We start from the raw sequence: 22,542 nt of genomic DNA on the forward strand, positions 1-22,542 counted from the left end.
AACAACTTGTAATGGTCTCACTCTCAGGAAGAGGTGCTGATTGCTACTCTTGTGCTCTATTCTTGGTGCCGTGGTCCCTGCTTCCACCGAGGCAATATAAAACAGTATTAAAAGCATAGGCTCTAGAATTCAGTTGCCTGGGTGGAATTCTGGGTCCTACCCCTACTATTTAACCTCTTCATTCCTCAATTTCCATATCTATAAGGTGGAAACAAAAATTCAACCCTCCTTTTAGGATTGTTGCAGGAATTATGTAAATTAATCCATGTAAAATTACTTAGTTCCTGGCACACAGTAAACTTTGTATTAGTATTCATAGTCCTGATTCTACTCTGCTCTTTTGTCTCTCGTGCACTGGATGTCCAGTATCCTTTTGCTCTTTCAAAGACATATACCTTTAATTGTCCTCTTTCTCCAACATCAAAATCTTTTCTGAGTCATTCCCACTGGCATATAAAATTGCTGTAATGTCTCATCTCTTAAAAATTAAGTAGCTGTCTTTGACCACGCATCCCCCTATGCACTATTTGCACTTCCCCTACATTCTCTCTTGAGCCCATTCCAATCAGGCCTTCATCACACCGCTCCACTGAAATAGCTCTTGTCAAAATCACCAGTAACTAACACATGGCTGATTCCAAAGGTCACTTCTCAGGCCCACCTCACTTGGTGTATCAGCAGTATCTGACACACTTGGTCATTCCTCTTTGAAGCACTTCCCTCACTTGGCTCTCAGGACACCGCACTTGGCTCTGCTGCTTCACTGACCACTTCTTCATTCTCATCTTCTTGACCCCCTAACATTGGAGAGCCCTAGGGGCCAATCAGATCTCTTCTCTATCATAACTTAATTCCTAGGTGATATCAAGTTATATTGCTTTATATACTACCTGTATGTTGAAGATTCCCAAATGTGTATATTCCAAGCTGTAACTTCTCCCTTAACTCCAGGTTCCTGTTATCCAACTGCCTACTTGAAAACCTTAATAGACTAGACATCTCAAACATAACATCTGAAATCAAATTTTGAGTCCACCCTTTCCACCCCCAACTCCTGGCCCTAATACTCTTTCCAGATTTTTCCCCCTCTTAGCAAATAGAATCTCCCTTCTTAAAGTTGCTTAAGCCAAGATACCTTTGAGTTTTCTAATTTCACCTAGATCCAATCCATTATCAAACTCTGTTGCTCTGAACTTTGAAATATTTCTAGAATTCCAACCTCTTCTGAAGACTGCTATTTCCCTTTCAACCTGGTGCAAAGCATTTGCTGCCTAGATTGTCATAAGGGCTTCCCAGGATTCTCCATGTCCCTCATTGCCACTTACACCTGATTCCTCACATGCCAGCCAGAATGAAACGTAAGTCAGAACCCTCCAGTGACTTCCTGTCTTTACATTCTTCAGTGCTCATAAGGATCTGATACCAGCTATGTGTTCGATCTCTCTTCCTTTGCTTAAGTCACACTTCCTTTCTCTTCCTCAAACATGCTAAGCATGGTCCTTCCTCAAGGATTTGCTGCCTGACCACTCCTAGAGTGCTCTTCCTTCAGGAATCTCCATACATCTCACTCTCACTTCGTCAGGTCTTTGCTCAAATGTAGACATAGTTTTATTGAAGACATCTCTCTTGGTCACGCTGTATAAAACAAACTACTGTATCCCACTTCTAACCCTCTTACCCTGCTCTTTCTTCCTAGCATTTATCACCATCTGACATGTATCATTATTCACTAGAAGGCAAACTCCATGAGAGCAGGTACTTTGTTTTGCTCCTTGCTGTATTTCCAGTGCCAGAAGAGTGCCTGTCCCACTGATTAGATGAATCAGAATAAATACTGCCCTTGGCATTTGCCCTCTGCAGTCCATGTTTTTCTTGATTTCCTTTCCTGGATCTCTTTAAATGTCCTTCAGCGTCCCTGAAAGGATCTTAATAGGTTTGTTCCGTTACTGTTCAGTATGAAACAAGACCTGTTGAGTGAGATCTCAAGCCTTACAGGCTTCTGGCCATAATTTATTATTGCATGCTCTGGTCCTGGCTTCCCTAGTAGATTCCACTTTGCCTGAATGCCTCTCACTAGCTTCACTGAAACCATTAGTGTGGGTCTGTTCGTAGAAGTGAATTTTATTTCATTTGGATAGTTCAGAAATTTACACAAAACAGGGTGAAGGCAACAAAATATTTTCAAACAGAAGCACCCAGCCATCTGCCATTGTGGCTATTGAAGAGGGACAAAATACCCAGTGCCTGTAGGCATCTGGCACATGAGGTTCTCCAGCCTGACACCATTGTTTCCTTGGCAGGTGTGAGGCTGTTCCCAGGTTTTGGCAACCTTGCTTTGCATTCTTTCTCACGTTTGCTTTCAGTGCGCCACAAGAGGGCGGTCTTGCATCACTATTCTATTTGAATCACAGCGACCTCGCCTTATTGCGCTTCTCAGCTGTTGCATGTTTTCACAAATTCAAAGTTTGTGGCAAACCTGCATGGAGCAAGTCTGCACCATTTTGTCAACAGCATTTGCTCTCTTCGTGTCTCTGCCACGTTTTAGTAACTCTCGCACATTTGGTAACACTGCCACATTTGGTAACTTTGTTATGGTGATCTGTGATTACAGCTCATTGAAAGCTCACACGGGGAGGTTAACTTTTTTAGCAATGAACTATTTTTTAAGGTATATACATTGTTTCTTTAGCCATAATGCTATTACACACTTAACAGACTACAGAATAGTCTAAACATAGCTTTTACATGCACTGGGAAACAAACATTCAACTCATTTTATTGCCATACTTGCTTTGTTGCAGTGGTCTGGAACCGAACCTGCCAACCATCCGAGGTACATCTGTATACACCAGCAGTGAGTAAAGATGGACTTCAGTCATTAAATGAGAAGTTGGAGTATTATGCCAAAATTGCTCACCAAAGCTGATGAAACCTCTAGGCTTATGATTCTATCCCAAGTATCATGGGACTGAAACACATCCTTGAAAGTCATCAGTTTAGCTATGATACAGAAAAAAAACTTCTAGTTGGTTGTATAGATCAGAAATAAAGTACTGTTTGTGGCAGACTGTTTAAGCATTGGAAGTACTCTTTCCTTCCTTGAATTCATTCACTGTAGCAGGTGTGGTGTATAGATGTGTTGGTTTATTTCTGTAGACAGTAAGTTAAAAGATTGAGGTAAAGAGACTTTCATTAGCTTTTCCAGATATCTGTACTACATGCAAACGAAAGTTGAAGGAAGAGTCACACTCAGGCGTATTAGTCACTGTGTTATAATTAAAGCCAATATACATCACAACTAAGCATAGATTAGTAACTACTAAACAAGTCCCTTAGGTCAGACAGATTCAGTCATTTCTCTGAGCAATTAATTCCCTTCTGCCATAAAACCACAGAGAGGTAATTAAAAGAAAAATAGATCATTGAAGAGTTGGATGTGTCTAGACAGACTCAGCTTTAAAAAATTTATCCCTCAAGAGTTAAATTGGGTGGAGGACCTTAAAGAGGATTGCCTGGCATCTTTCTATCTTTTTCTACTTTGTCTTCAATGGCCTGTAGAGCCTGATCGGCTTTTGCCACCATAGCAATTGTAAGAATGTTACTTTTAATAGAACTATCCAAAAAGGTATGAATACAGTCTATTCTCTCTCCTTTTCATTCCTCATGTAGAAAGTAAAACACAAATCTTAAAAAAACGAAATTAAGTCAAGCTTGAAAAGAAAAATGGATTTGGCTACATTTTAGAAGGAAGGAAGTTCTGTGCATTTTACTTTCTGGCTTTGATCTGGTTATCAGTCGGGATGGGCTTGCCCAAGTGATGGCCCACAGAAAGGCCACACTTCTTGGTTTTCTGCTCATCCTGCACCTCCCTTTTCATTACAAATCCTGCCTGGAAGTTTAGGTCAAAGAGGCTACTTGGAGCAAAATACAGTGGCATCTCATCCCAAATATTCTCCAGGCGCTTCTGCCATCCTTCCAGGATCTGAATTCGGGCATCGGCAGGAGTGTGCCCAATGCTGTATGTCAGTTGAGGTTCTAAGACTTGGAAGCCACAGAAATGCAGCGTGCCGCTCTGGGGACACATAAAGCGCAGAGGTGAGTCACAGAACAAACTGTACGCAGCTTGTACCAAATGCGAACAATAAAAGCTAACCCTGGCTTCCCGCGCTCTGGTGTGGAGGCCTGAGGCACCCCAGAGGATCCACTCATGGCTGTCTCCTCTCACCTTTCTGTTCTCTATATCTAGCTATTACCTATTTTAGCCTATTTAGCTCTGCTCTTATTTAAATGAACAAAACCTTGAACCTATGCCAGTCTGGTATCTTCTGCTAAAGGCACCAGAAGTTTTTTTTTTTACAGAAGGGAGAGTTTTAGCTTCCTGGCAGCGGACTCTGGCCAAGGCATGCAGGTGTGCATTTCTCTAGTTTTCCCTCAAACTAGACTTGCCTTCATAAATCATTCTTACCATTCATTCTCCAATATGAGTGTTAATTCTCCAAAACTAGGTGGCCACCTCATCTGCTCTTCTCTGCAACTCAGAATCCTTAGAAGGCTGAGATTCAGAGTTGAGTGACCACCAAAAAGCCTACTTAGACTTCAGTTTTATTAACTGGACTAAATCATTTAAGTTTTCTTGGGTCTGATAAGTCTGAGACTAGCAGCAACTTGGAGGACGGGAAGATTGGAGAGATGTCAGTTATCTGGAGAGAATCGGGCACTTGGCTAGACAAACCCAGGGGTCATCTGCACTAGTCCTTGGCTAGGAGACAGTCGCGTTTGGACATGTGCACACGTGAGTTATTCTCTAAGTACAGGGGCCTGGGAGGACAGATAAGTCCTAAAAGGAATCTCCCTGTAGTTCTGAATCAGGCCAGTGCTTCCATCTTCACACCTCAGGTCTCCTCAGCTACTACCTTGAGGATCTGGACTCCATAGAAAACTCAATTAGTTGACCCCCTGAAGGCTCGTTGAAAATGAGGCACCTGAATTGGCCAGAGAATGATGTTCATGTCCCCGTGGATACCCTGCAGAGAGTACATGGAGCCACTGCCACCGGTGGTGATGGAGAGCACAGTCTTCTTATTCTGTAAAAGAAGAGGCACTACCCTTATTTCCTTGGAGACAGGAAGCTAATGAAACAGCCCCAGGGAGAAGAACTCACAAGTCACCCCTCTGTTTGTGTCACTTCAAACATTAGCTCCTCTGAGCTGGCAGTGTGACTCTGCAGAAATAGCAGCCTGAGACTGGTACAGACAGGCAGCCGGGGCCAGCCCAGGAGTCCTTACTCCTAGGTGTGGCAAACCAGCTACAGATCATGACGGTAATGCTAAATAGGGCGTGCTGCTGCCTAGGTGGGGTTATTTGTTGTTTTTATCTGTGTCCACACAGTGCTAGCCATGTATTTAGGCACATAATGTAGGTCTCAAAATGTCTTGTGTAGTATTTGGGTCTCTGAAAAATGAAGACAAACTTTATTTTTATTATGGAAAATTTCAAACATACATAAGAGAAAATAGAATGTTCATAAATCCACCACCCAGCTCCAACTCTCAGTATTTTGCCATCCTTATTTTATCTTATCCTCACTCCCCCTTTCTTCTCGGGGTATTTTAAAGCAAATCCTAAATATCACATCAAAATAGCTATAAAAACTTTATTATGCATCTGTCCCAAATGACAAGAAGCCTGATCGAAGTACCTAATTATGCTCAAAAACTCTGCCTCAGGACAGAATCTACCCAGAATCCAGCTGTTAGAAAAAGCAGAACCATGCACCTACCTGGAAAGGTCCCTTGTCATACATGGCAGCATATGTATAAGCAAACCCCGCTATGAGCACCCGCTCGAACCAGCCTTTCAGGATGGCAGGCACGCCGAACCACTGCAGTGGGAACTGAGAGACAGGGAACAAAGAGGTCAGATGGGGACACCCCAGCTCAGCAGAAGGCTTGGGGTGCTTAGCCACTGCCCATGACGTCACCGAGGGGCACTCCTTTCTTCAGGCTCTTGCCATTCCTTCTGGAGGAGTTGGCATATTAAAGAACATTATTGTCCCTGGTCTGTCAACTTGATACTCCTGTTTCTGCCAGAAGATACGAATATCTGGGTGGGTCTGAAGAAAGGAACATGTAATTACGATTTGTTTCCATGAAATCAGTTTGGGCAGCAAAGTCTAAACAGCCAGTATTGCGGAGTTTGTTTTGATGTGTGATGCCTAAGTCAATATTTTCCCAAGAGCTTACTTTGGTAGGTGTGACAACAAAAATATGTACCTTGTGCTAGGGATGTGAAATCCTATCACTGAGATGAATAGAACCACATATGCAAACACATGATCAGTGTGACTAAGGTTTAACAAGAACTTCCCATGAGAAAATCGTGTTGGGCCTATTGTCCTGATAAAAGCAGAGCAAGGATTAGGACCACTCCAGTATTTCTTCACCCTGACTCATGGTTTAAAACCAATGACAACTGGAACATGCCCGGAGGGGGAAAAGAAAAACAAGAAGGAGTTTGGAGGATTTGATTGCTTTCTCCAATGTTTAAAGGGTTGCTGACCTACAGGAAAGGGTCCAAGGGGTAGGGTTTTAGAACAAAAGGAACAGGATTGAGTGAGATGTGTGTTCTCACGCGAAATTTGCCCGATTTGATGCGTGACCTTTGCCACACAAGCCTCAGACCTCTACATTTCATGTGCTTCATTTACAAAAAGGGGGACTTGAGCGGTCTCTAGTGGCTTCTCACAGATTCATATTTATGGCTCTCCAGTTGTGAGGGGCCAGAGGTGCAGGTGTTAAGATAGATGTGTAGGTTGTTTAGACAAGTAGATCTGGCCCCTTGTGAGTGTTATACAGTCAGAGGTGAAAATAGAATTGTTCCGCTTGCAGAGTGCAAAGCTGCCCCCCACCCGCTCCCTCAAGCTGTTCTTGCAGTGAAGCAGCTGGGCAGGGGGTGAGTCCACTTGGCACCTTGATGTGAATTTAAAGCTTCCTTCCTCAGGACACTTCCATTTGAAAGACTGTCATACAAAGGACACTGATTTTTCTAGAATGAGACTTTTCTGTCATCTGTCAGGAAACTGTTCTAAATACATCTGCAGGGTTTACATTGCTATTTTGCAGCACACCACCTGCACAGCTGTACCGAGAGTAAAGAAAACTTAGGCATTGGACAGAAGCTAAATTAAAAGACCCCACAGGTCCTTTCCAAGTCTACAACATAGTGGTTCTTAGATGCACACTGAAAGTTTCCACTGCTTCTGCCTCAGCTGCACTAGGATAAGATGCAGTAGAAAACGTGGACCAATGAAGGTGTCCTTCATGGCCTTGGTTAAGGGCATGTAGCTTTGATCCATAGCAGCAGACCTGGGGGTAGAATGAAAGACTTCAAAGGTGGGATTGTTTGCAGCTGACAGAATAATTGCAAAAACCACAGCTGGTATGACCCTTCCTGGGAAGTTTCCAGTGTCTATATGTTCCATGTTAACATCAAAAAGCTGTTTAGAATCGGTAGAAGCAAGGTCATTGAGTGCAGTCAGCATTTTCAGGCAAGAGAACTGACAAGAAGCATACACATTTCCACTCCTGATGGCTGTAATGGTGAGGCAGCTTCCAACAGAGAAAAGGCCTCGGTTTCCGGCTGAAACACATTAAGCGGGGCACTCACACTTTGGCTGGCAGAAAGGTCAATCTCTCGTGCATCACTCCACAAACCATTCAATTGCTTCCGGAGAGAGGGGGAAAATTGCAAACTTTTAAGAGATTCTATGAGGAATCACTGATTGAAGAAAAGATTAAACACACTGGGGAATAAAGCTCAAGGCTCACATGGCATTTGGCAGTCACATTCGTATTTTTAAAGAATAATCCAGCCAGATTCACAATATCTGTAAGTCCATGTGATACTGCACCTTTGAAGTAATCCTCCTCCTTTATAGAGAATGCAGTAAAGTGGAGAAGTGACTTTTCTAAGATCACATAGCTAATTAAGAGACAGGTCTAGGACATTAAGAAATCAAGTGTCTCACACTCCTTCTGATATCCTACCCCACCTGAAAAATCACAAGGTCTGCAGCTTCCAGCTTCTTTTGTTCAGCCACAATATCTGGGCTCAGACGGCCTTCTTTATAAGCTAGAGCAGACTCAGCAGGATACTGGAAGTTCCCGGGGTCCTTCAGCTCACCTGCAGAGAGGAAAAAGAGAGGTTGAGGCCAGAGGGGCCAAGGCTGCGCCAGAGAACCCACAGGCGAGGAGTTCCACAAAGACCTAATTAGGTGGGGGAGCCGCCCCGGACCTGTGATGTCCTTTCTGGAGATGACAGAATTGAAGTTCATGGCATACAAGTCCGACACAGTGATTTGCCATCCTTTGCTCTTCAAAGCCTCTACAGCGGCCTCCTTCATGGCATAGTTGAAGGATGTCCTCTCTGGGTGGGCCAGTACGATCAGTGCTTTTCTGGCTAAACATTTAGACACAAGGCATATGGAGAAAATCAGTCACCAACCAGCAGAGCTTTGGCTGCAGGGGAGCCAAGCCAGGATCCATAACGAAGAGGCAACTCCCTTAAATTTTGGGTTATGCAGTCCATCCACTGCCTCCGGAAAAGTATTTCCTCCTTAAAAGTACCAAACAATAAAGGAAGCATTTTAATGTAGTGGGAAAACAACAGATGATTTAATCAATGGTGTTGGCTTACTTAATTGGCCATCTATGTGAAAATAAAATTATCCCTCTAGAAAACTAATACAAGGTGTTAGAAGTCAGTAGAGTGGTTATTATTACCTAATCAAGAGGTAACAACTGAGAACAGTGTAGCACAGAGAAGGCACACAGTGGATCTGTTGCATCTTGCTGCACTGATGGACACTGACTGCATTGGGGTATGGGTGGGGGACTTGATAATACGGGTAAATGTAGTAATCACATTGTTTTTTCATGTGACACCTTCATAAGAGTGTATATCAATCATACCTTAATTAAAAAAAACACATATGCGCCCCTATGTTTATCACAGCACTATTTACAATAGCCAAAAAATGGAAGCAACCTAAGTGTCCATCAGTAGATGAATGGATAAAAAAGAAGTGGTACATATACACAATGGAATATTATTCAGCCATAAGAAAACAAATCCTACCATTTGCAACAACATAGATGGAGCTAGAGGGTATTATGCTCAGTGAAATAAGCCAGGCAGAAAAAGACAAATACCAAATGATTTCACTCATATGTGGAGTATAAGAACAAAGAAAAACTGAAGGAACAAAACAGCAGCAGACTCACAGAACCCAAGAATGGACGAACAGTTACCAAAGGGAAAGGGACTGGGGAGGATGGGTGGGAAAGGAGGAAGAGGAAAAAGGGGCATTACGATCAGCACACATAATGTAGGGGGGTGGGCACAGGGAAGGCAGTATAGCACAGAGAAGACAAGTAATGATTCTATGGCATCTTACTACGCTGATGTGGGGTATGTGGTGAGGACTTGATAATGGGGGGAGTCTAGTAACCATAATTTTGCTCATCTAATTGTATATTAATGATACACCCCCCCAAAAAAAATCCAGAACAGCCAAATCCATAGAGACAGAAAGCAGATTAGTGGTTGCTAGGAGCTGGGAGGAGGGGATAACAGGAAGTGGCTGCTTAATGGGTACAGGGTTTGATGAAAAAGTTCTGGAGCTAGAAGGTGGTGATGAATGTACAGCATAGCAAATGGACTTCGTGCCACTTAATTGGGTGCTTTGAAATGGCTCCCATGGCACATTTTATGTTGTGTGTATTTCACCACAATAAAAAAATAGTCCAATTAAAAAAAAAAAGAGGTAATGACTGGAAACTCAAAGAAGGGGCTTTCAGTGTGTGGGCAGAAACTAAGCTAATATTTTATATCCACTATATTTCAATTTTAAAAAATTAAAGTTCAGGAAAAAAACTATTTCTTGATCTGGGTGCTGACCACACAAGTAGTGTTCAGTTTGTGAAAATTCACTTACAACTTTTGCACTTTTCAGTGTATTTCTATTGTATTCAATTAAAAAACTGTTTTTAACTCTCCCACTAACATACTGCATACAGCAATACATTCTGGGAAGATGAAGATCCACATTTAGAAAAATGAAATCATTATATTTACCTAAAGAAAACAAAAATACTGATTTGAAAAGATATATGCACCCCTACATTTACTGCACCATTATTTCCAATAGCCAAGATATGGAAGCAACCTCAGTGCCGATCAAAGATGAATGGATAAGGAAGATGTGGTGTATATGTTATATATATTGGAATGTCACTCAGCCATAAGAAAGACTGAGACTTTGTCATTGGTGAACATGAATGGACCTAGAGGGTATTATGCTAAGTGAAAAAGGTCAGATAAAGACAAATAGCATATGATTTCACTTATATGTGGAATCTCAAAAAGTAAAATGAACAAAAAGAAAGACTCACAGATGCAGAGAACAAACTGGTGATAGCCATAGGGGAGGGGTAGAAGGATGGGCAAAATAGATGAAGGGGATAAAGAAGGACAGTTATAAGATGCGTAAGTCATGGGGATGAAAAGTACGGCCTAGGGAATACAGTCAATAATACTGTAATAACTTTGTCTGGTGGTAGATGGTAAATACATTTATGGTGAGCATTTCCTAATGTATGTAATTGTCAATTCACTATGTTGTACACCCAAAACTAACCTAATATTTTATATCCACTATATTTCAATTTTAAAAAATTAAAGTTCAGGAAAAAACTATAAGAAATAATAAGAACAAAATCACTAGAATAATATGGGCAGAAAGAGAATTTGTATAGCCTCAGGATACAGAATATTGTTTAGAAAGATGAGAGAGAGTCAAACCATAAAGGAGAAGCTTGACAGATAAAGCCACATAAAAATCAAAAAGTTGTGTTTCTCGAAAAGCACCATAAACAAAGTTAAAACACAATCATCTGGAAGATATCCTTAACTCTTATCACAAAGAGTTCAGCTCCCCAAGAAAGTCCCCAAATGATTAGGAAAAAACAGACAAGGTTATAGAAAAATAAGGATATGAGCACACTATTCACAGAAGAGGAAATGCAAATGACAAAAAACAAAGGAGGAAGTGCCCAGCCTGACCTGTCAGGAAAAGCTAATTAAAATGAGCTACCACTATTTTCCTGTTGGATTGGCAAAACAGTGTAAGACAAGCAACACTGAGGGCTATTAAGATTGCAGGGAAACTGGCACATTGCCGGTGGGAATATGAATCGCCTTAGTCTTTGAGGAGAGCAAGCAGGCTGAATCTCTTCAAAATTCACAGGCACATCAAACTTTGATCTAGCTCTCTAACTTTGGCGAATCTGTTATACAGACTAAAAACATCAAGATATAAGGACATACGAGTCAGATGTGTTATTGCACTATTCTTTTCATTGGCCAAAATTAGATTCTCTGTTTATGGGGAATATTTGAATAAATTATGGTACATACACGCTGTGGAATATCACTGCGTTACCAAGAATGAGTTTCTATACATAGTCACCCAGGAAGACATCTATGATATATTGTTAACTGGTCAAATGAAGTGAATGTGAGTCCACTTTTACAAAATCAAAGAAAGAAACTGCATGTAGGTAGATTTGCAATATATTGCTATGAGAAAATAGGATGTGGGATTGTCACATGAAACCATTAGTAGTTTTCTTAGGTAAGAGATGGCAAAGGGGTAGAGACAGAGGAGAAAGATTTCTCCTTGGACCACTTATCTATGAATGAAATTGTTAGAACAAGTGTGCTTTACTTTTGCAATAACAGAGCCCGGTGAGTGCTGACTACACACAGGTACTGCTCTCCGGCCTGCTGCGCTTTCTTTTTTCAATTGTCATGGCAACTCCCTCCTCCACCAGGTGGTTACACTTAGTATTCCTATTTTAGGAATGAGAAAACTGAAGCACAGAAAAGTTAAGCCAGTTACCCAAGTTTACATAGTAAGTGGTGAAGCTGGAATAATTTAGAAAATACATAGACATAGATAAATCCATCTGGCAGCGTGCAGGGAGCGGGGAGGAGTACCAGAGAAAAGAAGTTTACCACCGCCATTTCTCCTAATCATCGCGGCCACTCTTTCATACCTTACTAACTCCCAACAGTTGTGACAAGGGGTGGAGCTGGGAGGGAAGCACCTGCAACCTTTCTGTTTGGAGAAAAATCAGTAGAAAGGCACATTTTGAGCCTTGAGTTCCCGTCCTGCGTTTTTTAGTAACCACAGCTGGCACACGCAGCCTATTGGGTCAAACGCAGCTGGGGTGAGCTTCCCGCCCCTGTGAGCCAAAAAGGAAGGTGTCAGGCTCTGTGAACTCAAGATTCGGTGGAATAGAAGTTTGATGAGGATTTAGGTGCTTTGGACGCCCTGGAAAAAGAGAGGAGGTCCTGAGGCTGCTGCAACAAATCCCCCTTTCTTGCCAGCACGTGGATTTACTCTAGGGAGAAATGTGAGTATATTAAGCTCTAACAAGCATTTTGTGATTTACCTTTGCATCAGTCACATCAATGTTTATTGACGTCAGTTTTATTCTCTTGGTTTCTTATCAAAGTATAGTTGACTCTTGAACAACAGGGGTGGGGGATTAGGGGAACTGACCCCAACCCCTGTGCAATCAAAAAACCCACGTATAATTTTGACTTCCCTAAAGCTTAACTACTAATAGCCTACTGTTGGTTTTATGATAGTAAATGATAGACTAGTATCCATATATATTTTATGTATTCACGACACACCTAGCTTTCTCTTAATTTTTTTGATATTTGTAACCTACATGGTTTGTGAGTTTTTTCAAACTGTTGTAGATCTCCAAAAAATCTTCCAACAAAGGTATTGAAGAACTCCACGTATAAGTGGACCCGTTTACTTCAAACACATGTTGTTCAAGGGTCAACTGCATATATATTTTTTACTTCTTATCAATACTAACAGGCATTTCCTAAAGACTAAAACGTGAAGGCATGCGTGTCATAGAAAATGAGAAAGTCTATCCTTTGATTTCAAGGAGCTCACTATCTGGCTATGGGCATGCCTGTTATCTTCAAAAATAAAGTAAGAGGAGACACGAATAGGAAGAATATATTTGTAAGAAATATAACCAACAAAGTTCAGTATCTGGAAAACTTAGATTCCTAAAAACAACCCAGGAGAAAAATGGCCAAAGGTTATGAATAGGCAACTGACAGAATGGTCAAACTTTTTGCCAGAGGTAAAGGTTAAATCAAGAGATTTACAACCCAAACATGATCATCCCGAGTCACTCCTTCCCAGGTCATTCTTCACGGGCAGACGTGAGAGTTTGGACTTGGAGGGCTCAGTTTCCCTTCCTGTCACCTAACTAGCTACAAGTTTGACTCTCAGAATTTGCCCTAGAAAGGCAGGAAGACAAATACACAAATAAGTAATGGCATTAGCCTGATAGGAGAGGCAGGGGACGACAGAGGAGAACGGTCACTTCCGGGCTGATTAGGAAAGGCTTTCAGGAGCTGCCATTTGAGCTGAGTCTTGAGAGACAAATGGGATTATCATCAGCACCTCCAATTTAACCTTCATTTCTGCTTATCATGAATGTCATTTATCTAATAGAAGCCACCACATCTAACACAGCTGAGCATGGGGTTGTTAATGCCTCTCTCCCTGTGCTGCTTCACATTCAAATCTCAATTCTAGGAAATATTCTCCCAGCTCACCCTTACTTCTCTGTGTCCTTCCCCATCATCCTACGGCTGCAATTTCACCGCATGTCCACACCGCTCCCCCACCCACCCATCCACTTTCTTTCTCCCTCTGAAATGCTCCTATTCTCACTAACCCATCCTCTTGGCCACTTACTGAGCACCCTCTGTGTACCAGGCACTGCTCTAGGCATTTGGGATATATCAGTGTACAAAACGGACACAAATCTTTCTGTTCATGAGCGTACTACACTCTGGTGGTTTCTCAGGAGCTGCCCTCTGTCCTCATCTATTGTTCTGGCATTTCTACAATTCTGCCTTCAGCCTCAGGCCACTCTGAAACTCAGTTTTCACTAACCTTCCAGTCTAAACTGTACTGTCAGAACTGCCCTTTCACTGATGACCAACATAGAATTGGATGACAAAACAAATAAAGGTGGCAGAGACAAAGGGATCGTGGTGCACTGTTGCAAGGTAAAGTATGTCGATCTATTTAACAGTAAAAGATAGAGTACCCATCTGATTGTTTTGGCAAGAGTAATTAGCAACCAAGGAAAATCTATTAAAAATATTATAAGGGCAGGCCCTCAAATTACTGCACTGTGCTTTGCCCTCTGGGTTCACTGGCTTTCTCAAGGAACATGCACGCAAGTCAGATGCATCTGTTAGTTGCAAATAAATGCACTAGATGCTTCAGTGAACCTCAAGATTTGGTTAGGTGGGTTCAGCCAATACTAGTTATACTAGATCCAGATCATCTAATTTTCTCTTACCCCCTCCTCTTCTTCACTTGTTTTTTTTGGGGGGGGGTCCAAGTTACACATAAGTACAAGCATTCTGTAAGACTGGGACATTCAGGAAGTAGATCTTGCCCTAGTATCAGAGGGGAAGAAACGGTGCCCTCAGCGTTGCTAAAGAATGAAGTGGAGGAAAACAGCCTCTAACATGCATGCGGAAAGCCTTGCCAGCTACCCTTGCCGTCTGTCTCTGATGCTTCTGCTCGAGGCTTCTGGAAACACTGGTTGGGCTTCCCATCCTCAGCTCAGGGCTTCTAACTGTAGTTCATCCGCTCCAACAGCAACCTCTTGCCCCCACTATGTTCAGGGAGATGAGAGTCTGTGTGTGTGTGTCTTCAGAGGGCAGAACTAGGTTCCGAGGGAAGGATGCTACAAAAAGGCAGAGTTCCACCCCAGCGGAGGAAAAGGCTTTCTAAATTTTAGCACCGTCCAGTCTCGGCATGAGGCTCTCTGGAAAGCAGAGCTGTTGGCCCCCGCAGGGACTGCAGCTAGTTGAGATACTTTAGTTCATGCGACAGAAAAAGTCGTGGTGACCTGAGGTCCCTTCAGGTGGATGGTGCAGAGGGGGGGCTCTGCCACTTGGGACGGACCCAATCCCTGATCAGGTTCGCCCAACCACGGATCACAGTGGTAAATGTCTCCTGACCGGGAGCCTGCGCTGAGGCTGGTCTCTGTCCAGCCCGCCCATCATCGCTAGACCTCCCAATTTTTCATCACAAGTTGGGAATCCACATTCCTAAGTGAAAGCATACCTATTTTAAATATTAGCAACCAAATCCAAAGTATTTTTAATACTATAAGGCCAAACACGGTGCCCCAGTGGGCCAGATTTGGCCTCTGTGGGCTGGTTTCCAACCTGTTTTGGAGGAAATTTTTTGCTTCCTAAGTCAAGCCTCTCCAAAAGGCCCACCCGAGCTTGGGGTGGGGTAGGAACAGGAGCTTCCCTCTGCCGCGTCTCATCAAGGCTCAGCTGGGACCCTAATGCCCGCACTTTTTCAGTTTGGAGTCAAGGTAGAAAACTCAGGGCCAAGCCTCCACAGGCTCCTACGGACTAGCGAGGCCTGGGGGCTGCAGCCAGGAACTCACCAGCCAGGGCGGCGGCGGCGGCGCGCTGATTGACTGGGCTGCTGGTTGCCGAGGCGACGCTGGTGGCGGGCAAGGTCCTCGCACTGCGCAGGCTACGAGCTGGGAGGCGGCGGGGTTCTGTTGGCAGGGTACCTGCTGCTTTATGCCCTGTTGTCGCCCGGCGCACTGGAGCTGGGCGGCCAGCAAGGGCGGAGCCTACTGGGGCTCAGTTCTAGGAGGGCGTGGGCTGGGCCTGGAGTAGGGACACCATCCAGGGAAGAAGGGATTCCCTGGGGGTGGGGTGGGGCGAGAGGGGCCTCGTGGGTCTGGGTGGACGTGGAAGGCCTGAGCATCTGAGTCCTATCCTGAAACCACCTGGGGACACTAGGTGGACCCCCGGGCTGGGCTGGACGCGACCTTCGGGTACCTCTCAGCCCTGGGAAGTCGCCTCCTTGCAAGCAAGGGCGTGGACAAAGAAAGGCATGTAGAGGGCTGCACTGTTTCCGGCTGCAATTCGCTGAGTCACGGTGATCTGGATTTTTGGATTGATTCTGAGGGATACAGTGAGCACAGTCTGAGACAACCGGGAGACTTGCTCCTGGGAAAATGAGTTTGTTTCTTCCTTTGCGAGGTTCAGATTCTGCCCTTGGGGGATCTCATAGAATGCATTTCCTGGGTGAAAACCCTGCTCCCCACAATCGGGGGACTAATTAATTTTGTCCCCCAAGAGCTAGTCCAGGGCTAGTCGGAGAAATAGAAGTCTTTGGGAAGCATATGAAAAATAATAAAGACAGACTAAAGTTGAGTGGCCTTACACAAAGTCCAACTTAGGGGAACAGAACAGAGCAAAAGTTTTAAATCGCTACAAAATAGTTACAGTAAAGCTCATCCTGCAGAACAGAGAAAGATACACTGTCAAAGTCGAAGGAAAAAAAAAAGAACTTAAAAGTGTAACATCAGAAAAATTACAAATGATAACTAAGAAAGTACAGGGAAGGGAAGTGGGAAGTACACTCTTAGGAAAAGGTCCCTTCGGGCCAAAGTTTAAGGGGTGCCAAAATGTAATAAAGATAAATAAGTCATTAATGCAATGTTTTTAAAAACCAACTTGCAGAAAAAGTCATGCTAGACAAAATACTATTATATAAAGACAGGATTGGTAACCATGCCAAGACATACTGAGCCTAAAGCAAAAGGAGAAATCAGTTTATACTTATTCTTCATTCCTTAACAAAACAAAATTCAGCACTGAGTACAGTTAAAAGATGTTAGTTGGTTTTATTGAACAGTCCATGAAGGGGCAGCTCCGATCTAGCAGACACAGCTCCAAGGAGCTGTACAAGATGAAAGACTTTCACAGGCACAAGGAACAGGAACAAGGGTTATGGTAAAAAGGGGGTTAGGGCCTATCAGGCTGAAACTACAAAAGTGAAACTGTAATTCAGTCTCAGTTTGGTGACATGGGACTTAGCATAAGAAACTCCATTTGTGGCCTGTTGGTTCTGTTTTTTACAATTTAATACATTGATATTTTTTATATTTGATACCTGATATCATCTGTTTCCTGGTCATTTGGATGTGACCTGCTTTTTTTCTCTGTAAGCACCTGAGATCTTTTTATTCCCAGTGTTCTGAAATTTTGTCCAGATGAACATTACAAGGGCGACCCCAGTATGACCTTGTCTGTGCTCAAATACTTTTAGGGACTACTGTGGCAACTCTATTAATTTGTGCTTTTCTAAATGATCAAAATACCATGGTAAGCTTGTCAATGAACAATTCTTCTCACTTTATTATCCTTTCATGTAAGAAAAGTCAACAGGATTTTAGTCCTCCTTCCCTGGAGAGTAGGGAATAATGATTTCTAATTTACTGAAGACTCACAGCATGGGAAGAACTATTGTCAGTACACTCGGATATGTTAACTCATGCCCACCACAGTCCTTCCAGGACAGTGCTATTGTAACTCCCATTTCTTAAACAGCTTACTTGAGATACATAAGCCATAAAACTTGCCCATTTGAAGCAGATAACATAAAGGCTTTTACATCTGTAGATATGTGTGTGTATATATATATATATATATATATATATATACCCATCTATGGATATACCCATCTATGTCCCCCTAATCCATGTTTTTGCTTTCTACAGTTTCAGTTACCTGGGTCAGTCTCAGTCCAGAAGCAGATGATCCTCCTTTTGAAGGTCATCTGAAGGTTATCAGAAGGTCAATAGGCTACCTCACAATGTCGACATCATTCACCTCACTTCATCTTATCATGGAGCATTTTATCATCTCACATCATTGCAAAAAGGGTGAGTACAATACAGTAAGATGTTCTGATACCACATTCACATAACTTTTATTAGTATAGTGTTATAATTGTTCTATTTCATTAGTTATTTTTGTTCATGTCTTACTGTGCCTAATTTATTAAACTTTATCATCGTTATGGATGGATGGATGTGTATATAGAAAAAACAGTGCACAGAGGAGTTTGGTACTATCTATGGTTTCAGGCATCCACTGGGGATCGTGGAACATTCCCCTGTGGATACGGGGGACTACTGCATAGAGTTTTGCAATGATTACAATAATCCAATTTTAGAACATTTTCATCACCCCAAAAAGAAACCTTTGAAGCCGTTGCCAATCACACTCCACCCTCCCTGTCTTTCCTCCATTCCTGCCTGGCTCCACCCTTTGGTCCTAGGCAATCACCAGTCTACTTTCTGTCTTGGGATTTTCCCATTCCGGGCAGCTCATATAAGTGGTATCATAAATTATGTGGTCCTCTTAGACTGAACATGTTTGCCAGATTCATCCGTGCTGTAGTAGGTATCAGTACTGCATTACTTTGTAAGACTGAATAATAATCCATTGTGTGGATAAACCACATTTTGTTTATTCCCTCAACCTTGCTGGACGTTTGGGTTGTTTCCACTTCTGGCTAGTCTAAGTAATGCTACTGTGAACCTTTGTATGCAGGTTTTTGTGTGGACATCTGTTTTCATTTCTTTGGGTAGGTAGCTATCTTGAAGTGGAATTGCTGGCAACTCTGTTTTTTAATTTTTTTACATTTTTTTTGGTATCATTAATACAATTACATGAGGAACATTATGTTTACTAGACTCCTCCCATCACCAAGTCCCCTCCCACAAACTCCATTACAGTCACTGTCCATCAGCGTAGTAAGATGCTGTAGAATCACTACTTGTCTTCTCTGTGTTGCACAGCCCTCCCCATGCCCCCCCACATTATACATGCTATTTGTAATGCCCCCTTACTTCCACCCCAACCCCTTACCCTCCCTTCCCACCCATCCTCCCCAGTCCCTTTCCCTTTGGTAACTGTTAGTCCATTCTTGGGTTCTGTGTTTCTGCTGTTGTTTTGTTCCTTCAGTTTTTTCTTTGTTCTTATACTCCACATAATGAGTGAAATCATTTGGAACTTGTCTTTCTCCGCCTGGCTTATTTCACTGAGCATAATACCCTCTAGCTCCATCTATGTTGTTGCAAATGGTAGGATTTGTTTTCTTATGGCTGAATAATATTCCATTGTGTATATGTACCACATCTTCTTTATCCATTCATCTACTGATGGATGCTTAGGTTGCTTCCATTTCTTGGCTATTGTAAATAGTGCTGTGATAAACATAGGGGTGCATCCATCTTTTTCAAACTGGGCTGCTGCATTCTTAGGGTAAATTCCTAGGAGTGAAATTCCTGGGTCAAATGGTATTTCTATTTTGAGTTTTTTGAGGAACCTCCACACTGCTTTCCACAATGGTGGAACTACTTTACATTCCCACCAGCAGTGTAGGAGGGTTCCCCTTTCTCCACAACCTTGCCAACATTTGTTGTTTGTCTTTTGGATGGTGGCGATCCTTACTGGTGTGAGGTGATATCTCATTGTGGTTTTAATTTGCATTTCTCTGATGACTAGAAATGTGGAGCATCTTTTCATGTGTCTGTTGGCCATCTGAATTTCTTCTTTGGAGAACTGTCTGTTCAGCTCCTCTGCCCATTTTTTAATTGGATTATTTGCTTTTTGTTTGTTGAGGTACATTAAGTTCTTTATATATTTTGGATGTCAACACTTTATCAGATCTGTCATTTATGAATATATTCTCCCATACCGTAGGGAGACAGTTCTATCGATGGTGTCCTTTGCTATACAGAAGCTTATCAGCTTGATATAGTCCCACTTGTTCATTTTTGCTTTTGTTTCCCTTGCCCAGGGAGATATGTTCATGAAGAAGTCACTCGTGTTTATGTCCAAGAGATTTTTGCCTATGTTTTTTCTAAGAGTTTTATGGTCTTTGATCCATTTCAAATTTACTTTTGTGTATGGGGTTAGACAATGATCCAGTTTCATTCTCTTACATGTAGCTGTCCAGTATTGCCAAGACCAGCTGTTGAAGAGGCTGTCATTTACCCATTGTATGTCCATGGTTCCTTTATCATATATTAATTGACCGTATATGGTTTTGTTTATATCTGGACTATCTATTCTGTTCCACTGGTCTGTGGGTCTGTTCTTGTGCCAGTACCAAATTGTCTTGATTACTGTGGCTTTGTAGTAGAGCTTGAAGTTGGGGTGTGAGATCCCCCCCACTTTATTCTTCCTTCTCAGGATTGCTTTGGCTATTCGGGGTCTTTGGTGGTTCCATATGAATTTTAGAACTATTTGTTCCAGTTTGTTGAAGAATGCTGTTGGTAATTTGATAGGGATTGCATTAAATCTGTATGTTGCTTTAGGCAGGATGGCCATTTTGACAATATCAATTCTTCCTAGCCAAGAGCATGAAATGAGTTTCCATTTGTTAGTGTCCTCTTGAATTTCTCTTAGGAGTGTCTTGTAGTTTTCAGGGTATAGGTCTTTCACTTCCTTGGTTATGTTTATTCGTAGGTATTTTATTCTTTTTGATGCAATTGTGAATGGAATTGTTTTCCTGATTTCTCTTTCTGTTAATTCATTGTTAGTGTATAGGAAAGCAACAGACTTCTGTGTATTCTGCAATTTTGCTGAATTCAGATATTAGTTCTAGTAGTTTTGGAGTGGAGTCTTTAGGGTGTTTTATGTACAACATCATGTCATCTGCAAATAGTGACAGTTTGACTTCCTCTTTCCCAATCTGGATGTCTTTTATTTCTTTGTTTTGTCTGATTGCCGTGGCTAGAACATCCAGTACTACGTTGAATAACAGTAGGGAGAGTGGGCATCCCTCTTGTTCCCAATCTTAGAGGAAAAGCTTTCAGCTTCTCACTGTTAAGTATGATGTTGGCTGTGGGTTTGTCTTATATGGCCTTTATTATGTTGAGTTACTTGCCCTGTATACCCATTTTGTTGAGATTTTTTTATCATGAATGGATGTTGAATTTTGTCGAATGCTTTTTCAGCATCTATGGAAATGATCATGTGGTCCTTCTTTTTGTTTATGTGGTGGATGATGTTGATGGATTTTTGAATATTGTACCATCCTTGCATCCCTGAGATGAATCTCACTTGATCATGGTGTATGATCCTCTTGATGTATTTTTGAATTCAGTTTGCTAATATTTTTTTGAGTATTTTTGCATCTATGTTCATCAGGGATATTGGTCTGTAGTTTTCTTTTTTTGTGGTGCCTTTGCCTGGTTTTGGTATTAGAGTGATGCTGGCTTCATAGAATGAGTTTGGAAGTATTCCCTCCTCTTCCATTTTTTGGAAAATCTTTGAGGAGAATGGGTATTATGTCTTTGCTAAATGTCTGATAAAATTCAGTGGTGAATCCATCTGGTCCAGGCATTTTGTTCTTGGGTAGTTTTTTGATTACCAATTCAATTTCTTTGCTGTTTAGATTTTCTGTTTCTTCCTTGGTCAGTCTTGGAAGGTTGTATTTTTCTTCCTTGAGTGAGCCACTCCCGGGCCCCTCTGGCGCTGCCACTGCAGGCGTGCGTGGCTGCTCCCTGCTGCGGGTGCGTGTGGCTGCTCTCCCGCTACTGGGCCGGTGTGTCGGGGTCTGCGCCAGCCGGGGGAATGACTGGCAGGCTGCTTATTACTGTGAGGGGTTTCAGAGCTGTTCTGCTGCCCAGGGGGTTAGGTTGCCTAGAGTTCCCCAGGATTCCCAGCTGCTGGGGTGAGTGTGCCGGGACAATTTTGTCCAGCTGTGAGGTCCCTGTCCCTTTAAGACTTTCAAAAAGCACTCGTTTTTCTTTTGTCCCAGGGGAGCCGTTGCGGGGACCCACTCACAGGTTTTGCTTTTCTGTTTCTCTAATATCCAGCACACCGTGCACTGTGTCTGCGCTCCCGGTGCGGATTACTAGAGCTGGTTGTTTAGCAGTCCTGGGCTTTCATTCCCTCCCTGCTCCCACTCCTTTCTTCCTGCCGGGTTGCTGGGGTGGGGGGGATGCTCAAGTCCTACTGGGCCACGGCTTGTATCTTACCCCCTTCTTGTGATGCTGAGTTCTTGCAGATGTAGATGTAGCCTGGCTGTTGTACTGTATTCACTGGTCTCTCTTTTAGGAATAGTTGTATTTGTTGTATTTTCAAAAATATATATATGTTTTTGGGAGGAGATTTCCACTGAACTATTCACATCACCATCTTCGCTCCTCCCCTCTTTTTTAATTTTAATGAAGTCTAACTTTCTCTTGTATCGCTTGTGCTTTTGGTTTCATATCTAAGAAGTCATTGCCTATCCCAAGGTCATGGAGATTTATACCTGTGATTTCTTCTCAGAGTTTGATAGTCTTAGCTCATATATTTAGGTCTATGGTCCATTTTGAAATAATTTTTGTGTATGATTGAGGTAGGGAATAAAACCCCTATTTTACAGATAAGGAAACTGAGGCACCAAGTGATATTGCTTGTCCATGACTGTACAGCTAGTCATTGGTGTAGTCCAGGATTTGAACTCAGGCCCCCACCCTCCGGAACCAGCTCCCAGCCACTGCTTGTGGTCCAAGTTAGTGAGAATTCTTGAGTCTAGCT

General features: G+C 42.5%; 2 protein-coding genes across 2 annotated transcripts in view; one reads left to right on the forward strand and one right to left on the reverse strand.

Annotated features, from left to right (window-relative positions):
• Nucleotides 1-3,256: 3,256 nt before the first annotated feature.
• NQO1 (NAD(P)H quinone dehydrogenase 1) lies at nt 3,257-15,880 on the reverse strand. Its single transcript, XM_036897569.2, has 6 exons — nt 15,585-15,880; nt 8,293-8,457; nt 8,051-8,181; nt 5,780-5,893; nt 4,983-5,084; nt 3,257-4,072 (listed from the first exon to the last, which is right to left on the reverse strand). The coding sequence occupies exons 2-6, from the start codon at nt 8,399-8,401 to the stop codon at nt 3,767-3,769; spliced, it is 762 nt and encodes a 253-aa protein (XP_036753464.2). The 5' UTR covers nt 8,402-8,457; nt 15,585-15,880; the 3' UTR covers nt 3,257-3,766.
• The window catches only part of WWP2 (WW domain containing E3 ubiquitin protein ligase 2), a 193,799-nt gene continuing 183,403 nt past the window's right edge, over nt 12,147-22,542 (forward strand). The window contains exons 1-2 of the mRNA XM_057493567.1: nt 12,147-12,476; nt 17,718-17,882. The gene's annotated coding sequence lies outside the window, so the exon portion shown is untranslated. The remainder of the gene's footprint in view (nt 12,477-17,717; nt 17,883-22,542) is intronic.

The sequence above is a fragment of the Manis pentadactyla genome, chromosome 15 (assembly GCF_030020395.1).
Source record: "Manis pentadactyla isolate mManPen7 chromosome 15, mManPen7.hap1, whole genome shotgun sequence".
NCBI lineage: Eukaryota > Metazoa > Chordata > Mammalia > Pholidota > Manidae > Manis > Manis pentadactyla.

What these genes read in the sequence shown, in the direction of transcription:
- NQO1 (XM_036897569.2), bottom strand. Translation starts at nt 8,401, where the DNA reads ATGAAGGAGGCCGCTGTAGAGGCTTTGAAGAGCAAAGGATGGCAAATC. An exon ending in CAGACCTTGTGATTTTTCAG is followed by an intron (nt 5,894 to 8,050) that starts GTGGGGTAGGAT and finishes CCTGTCTCTCAG; the next exon opens with TTCCCACTGCAGTGGTTCGG. An exon ending in ATGACAAGGGACCTTTCCAG is followed by an intron (nt 5,085 to 5,779) that starts GTAGGTGCATGG and finishes CTTCTTTTACAG; the next exon opens with AATAAGAAGACTGTGCTCTC.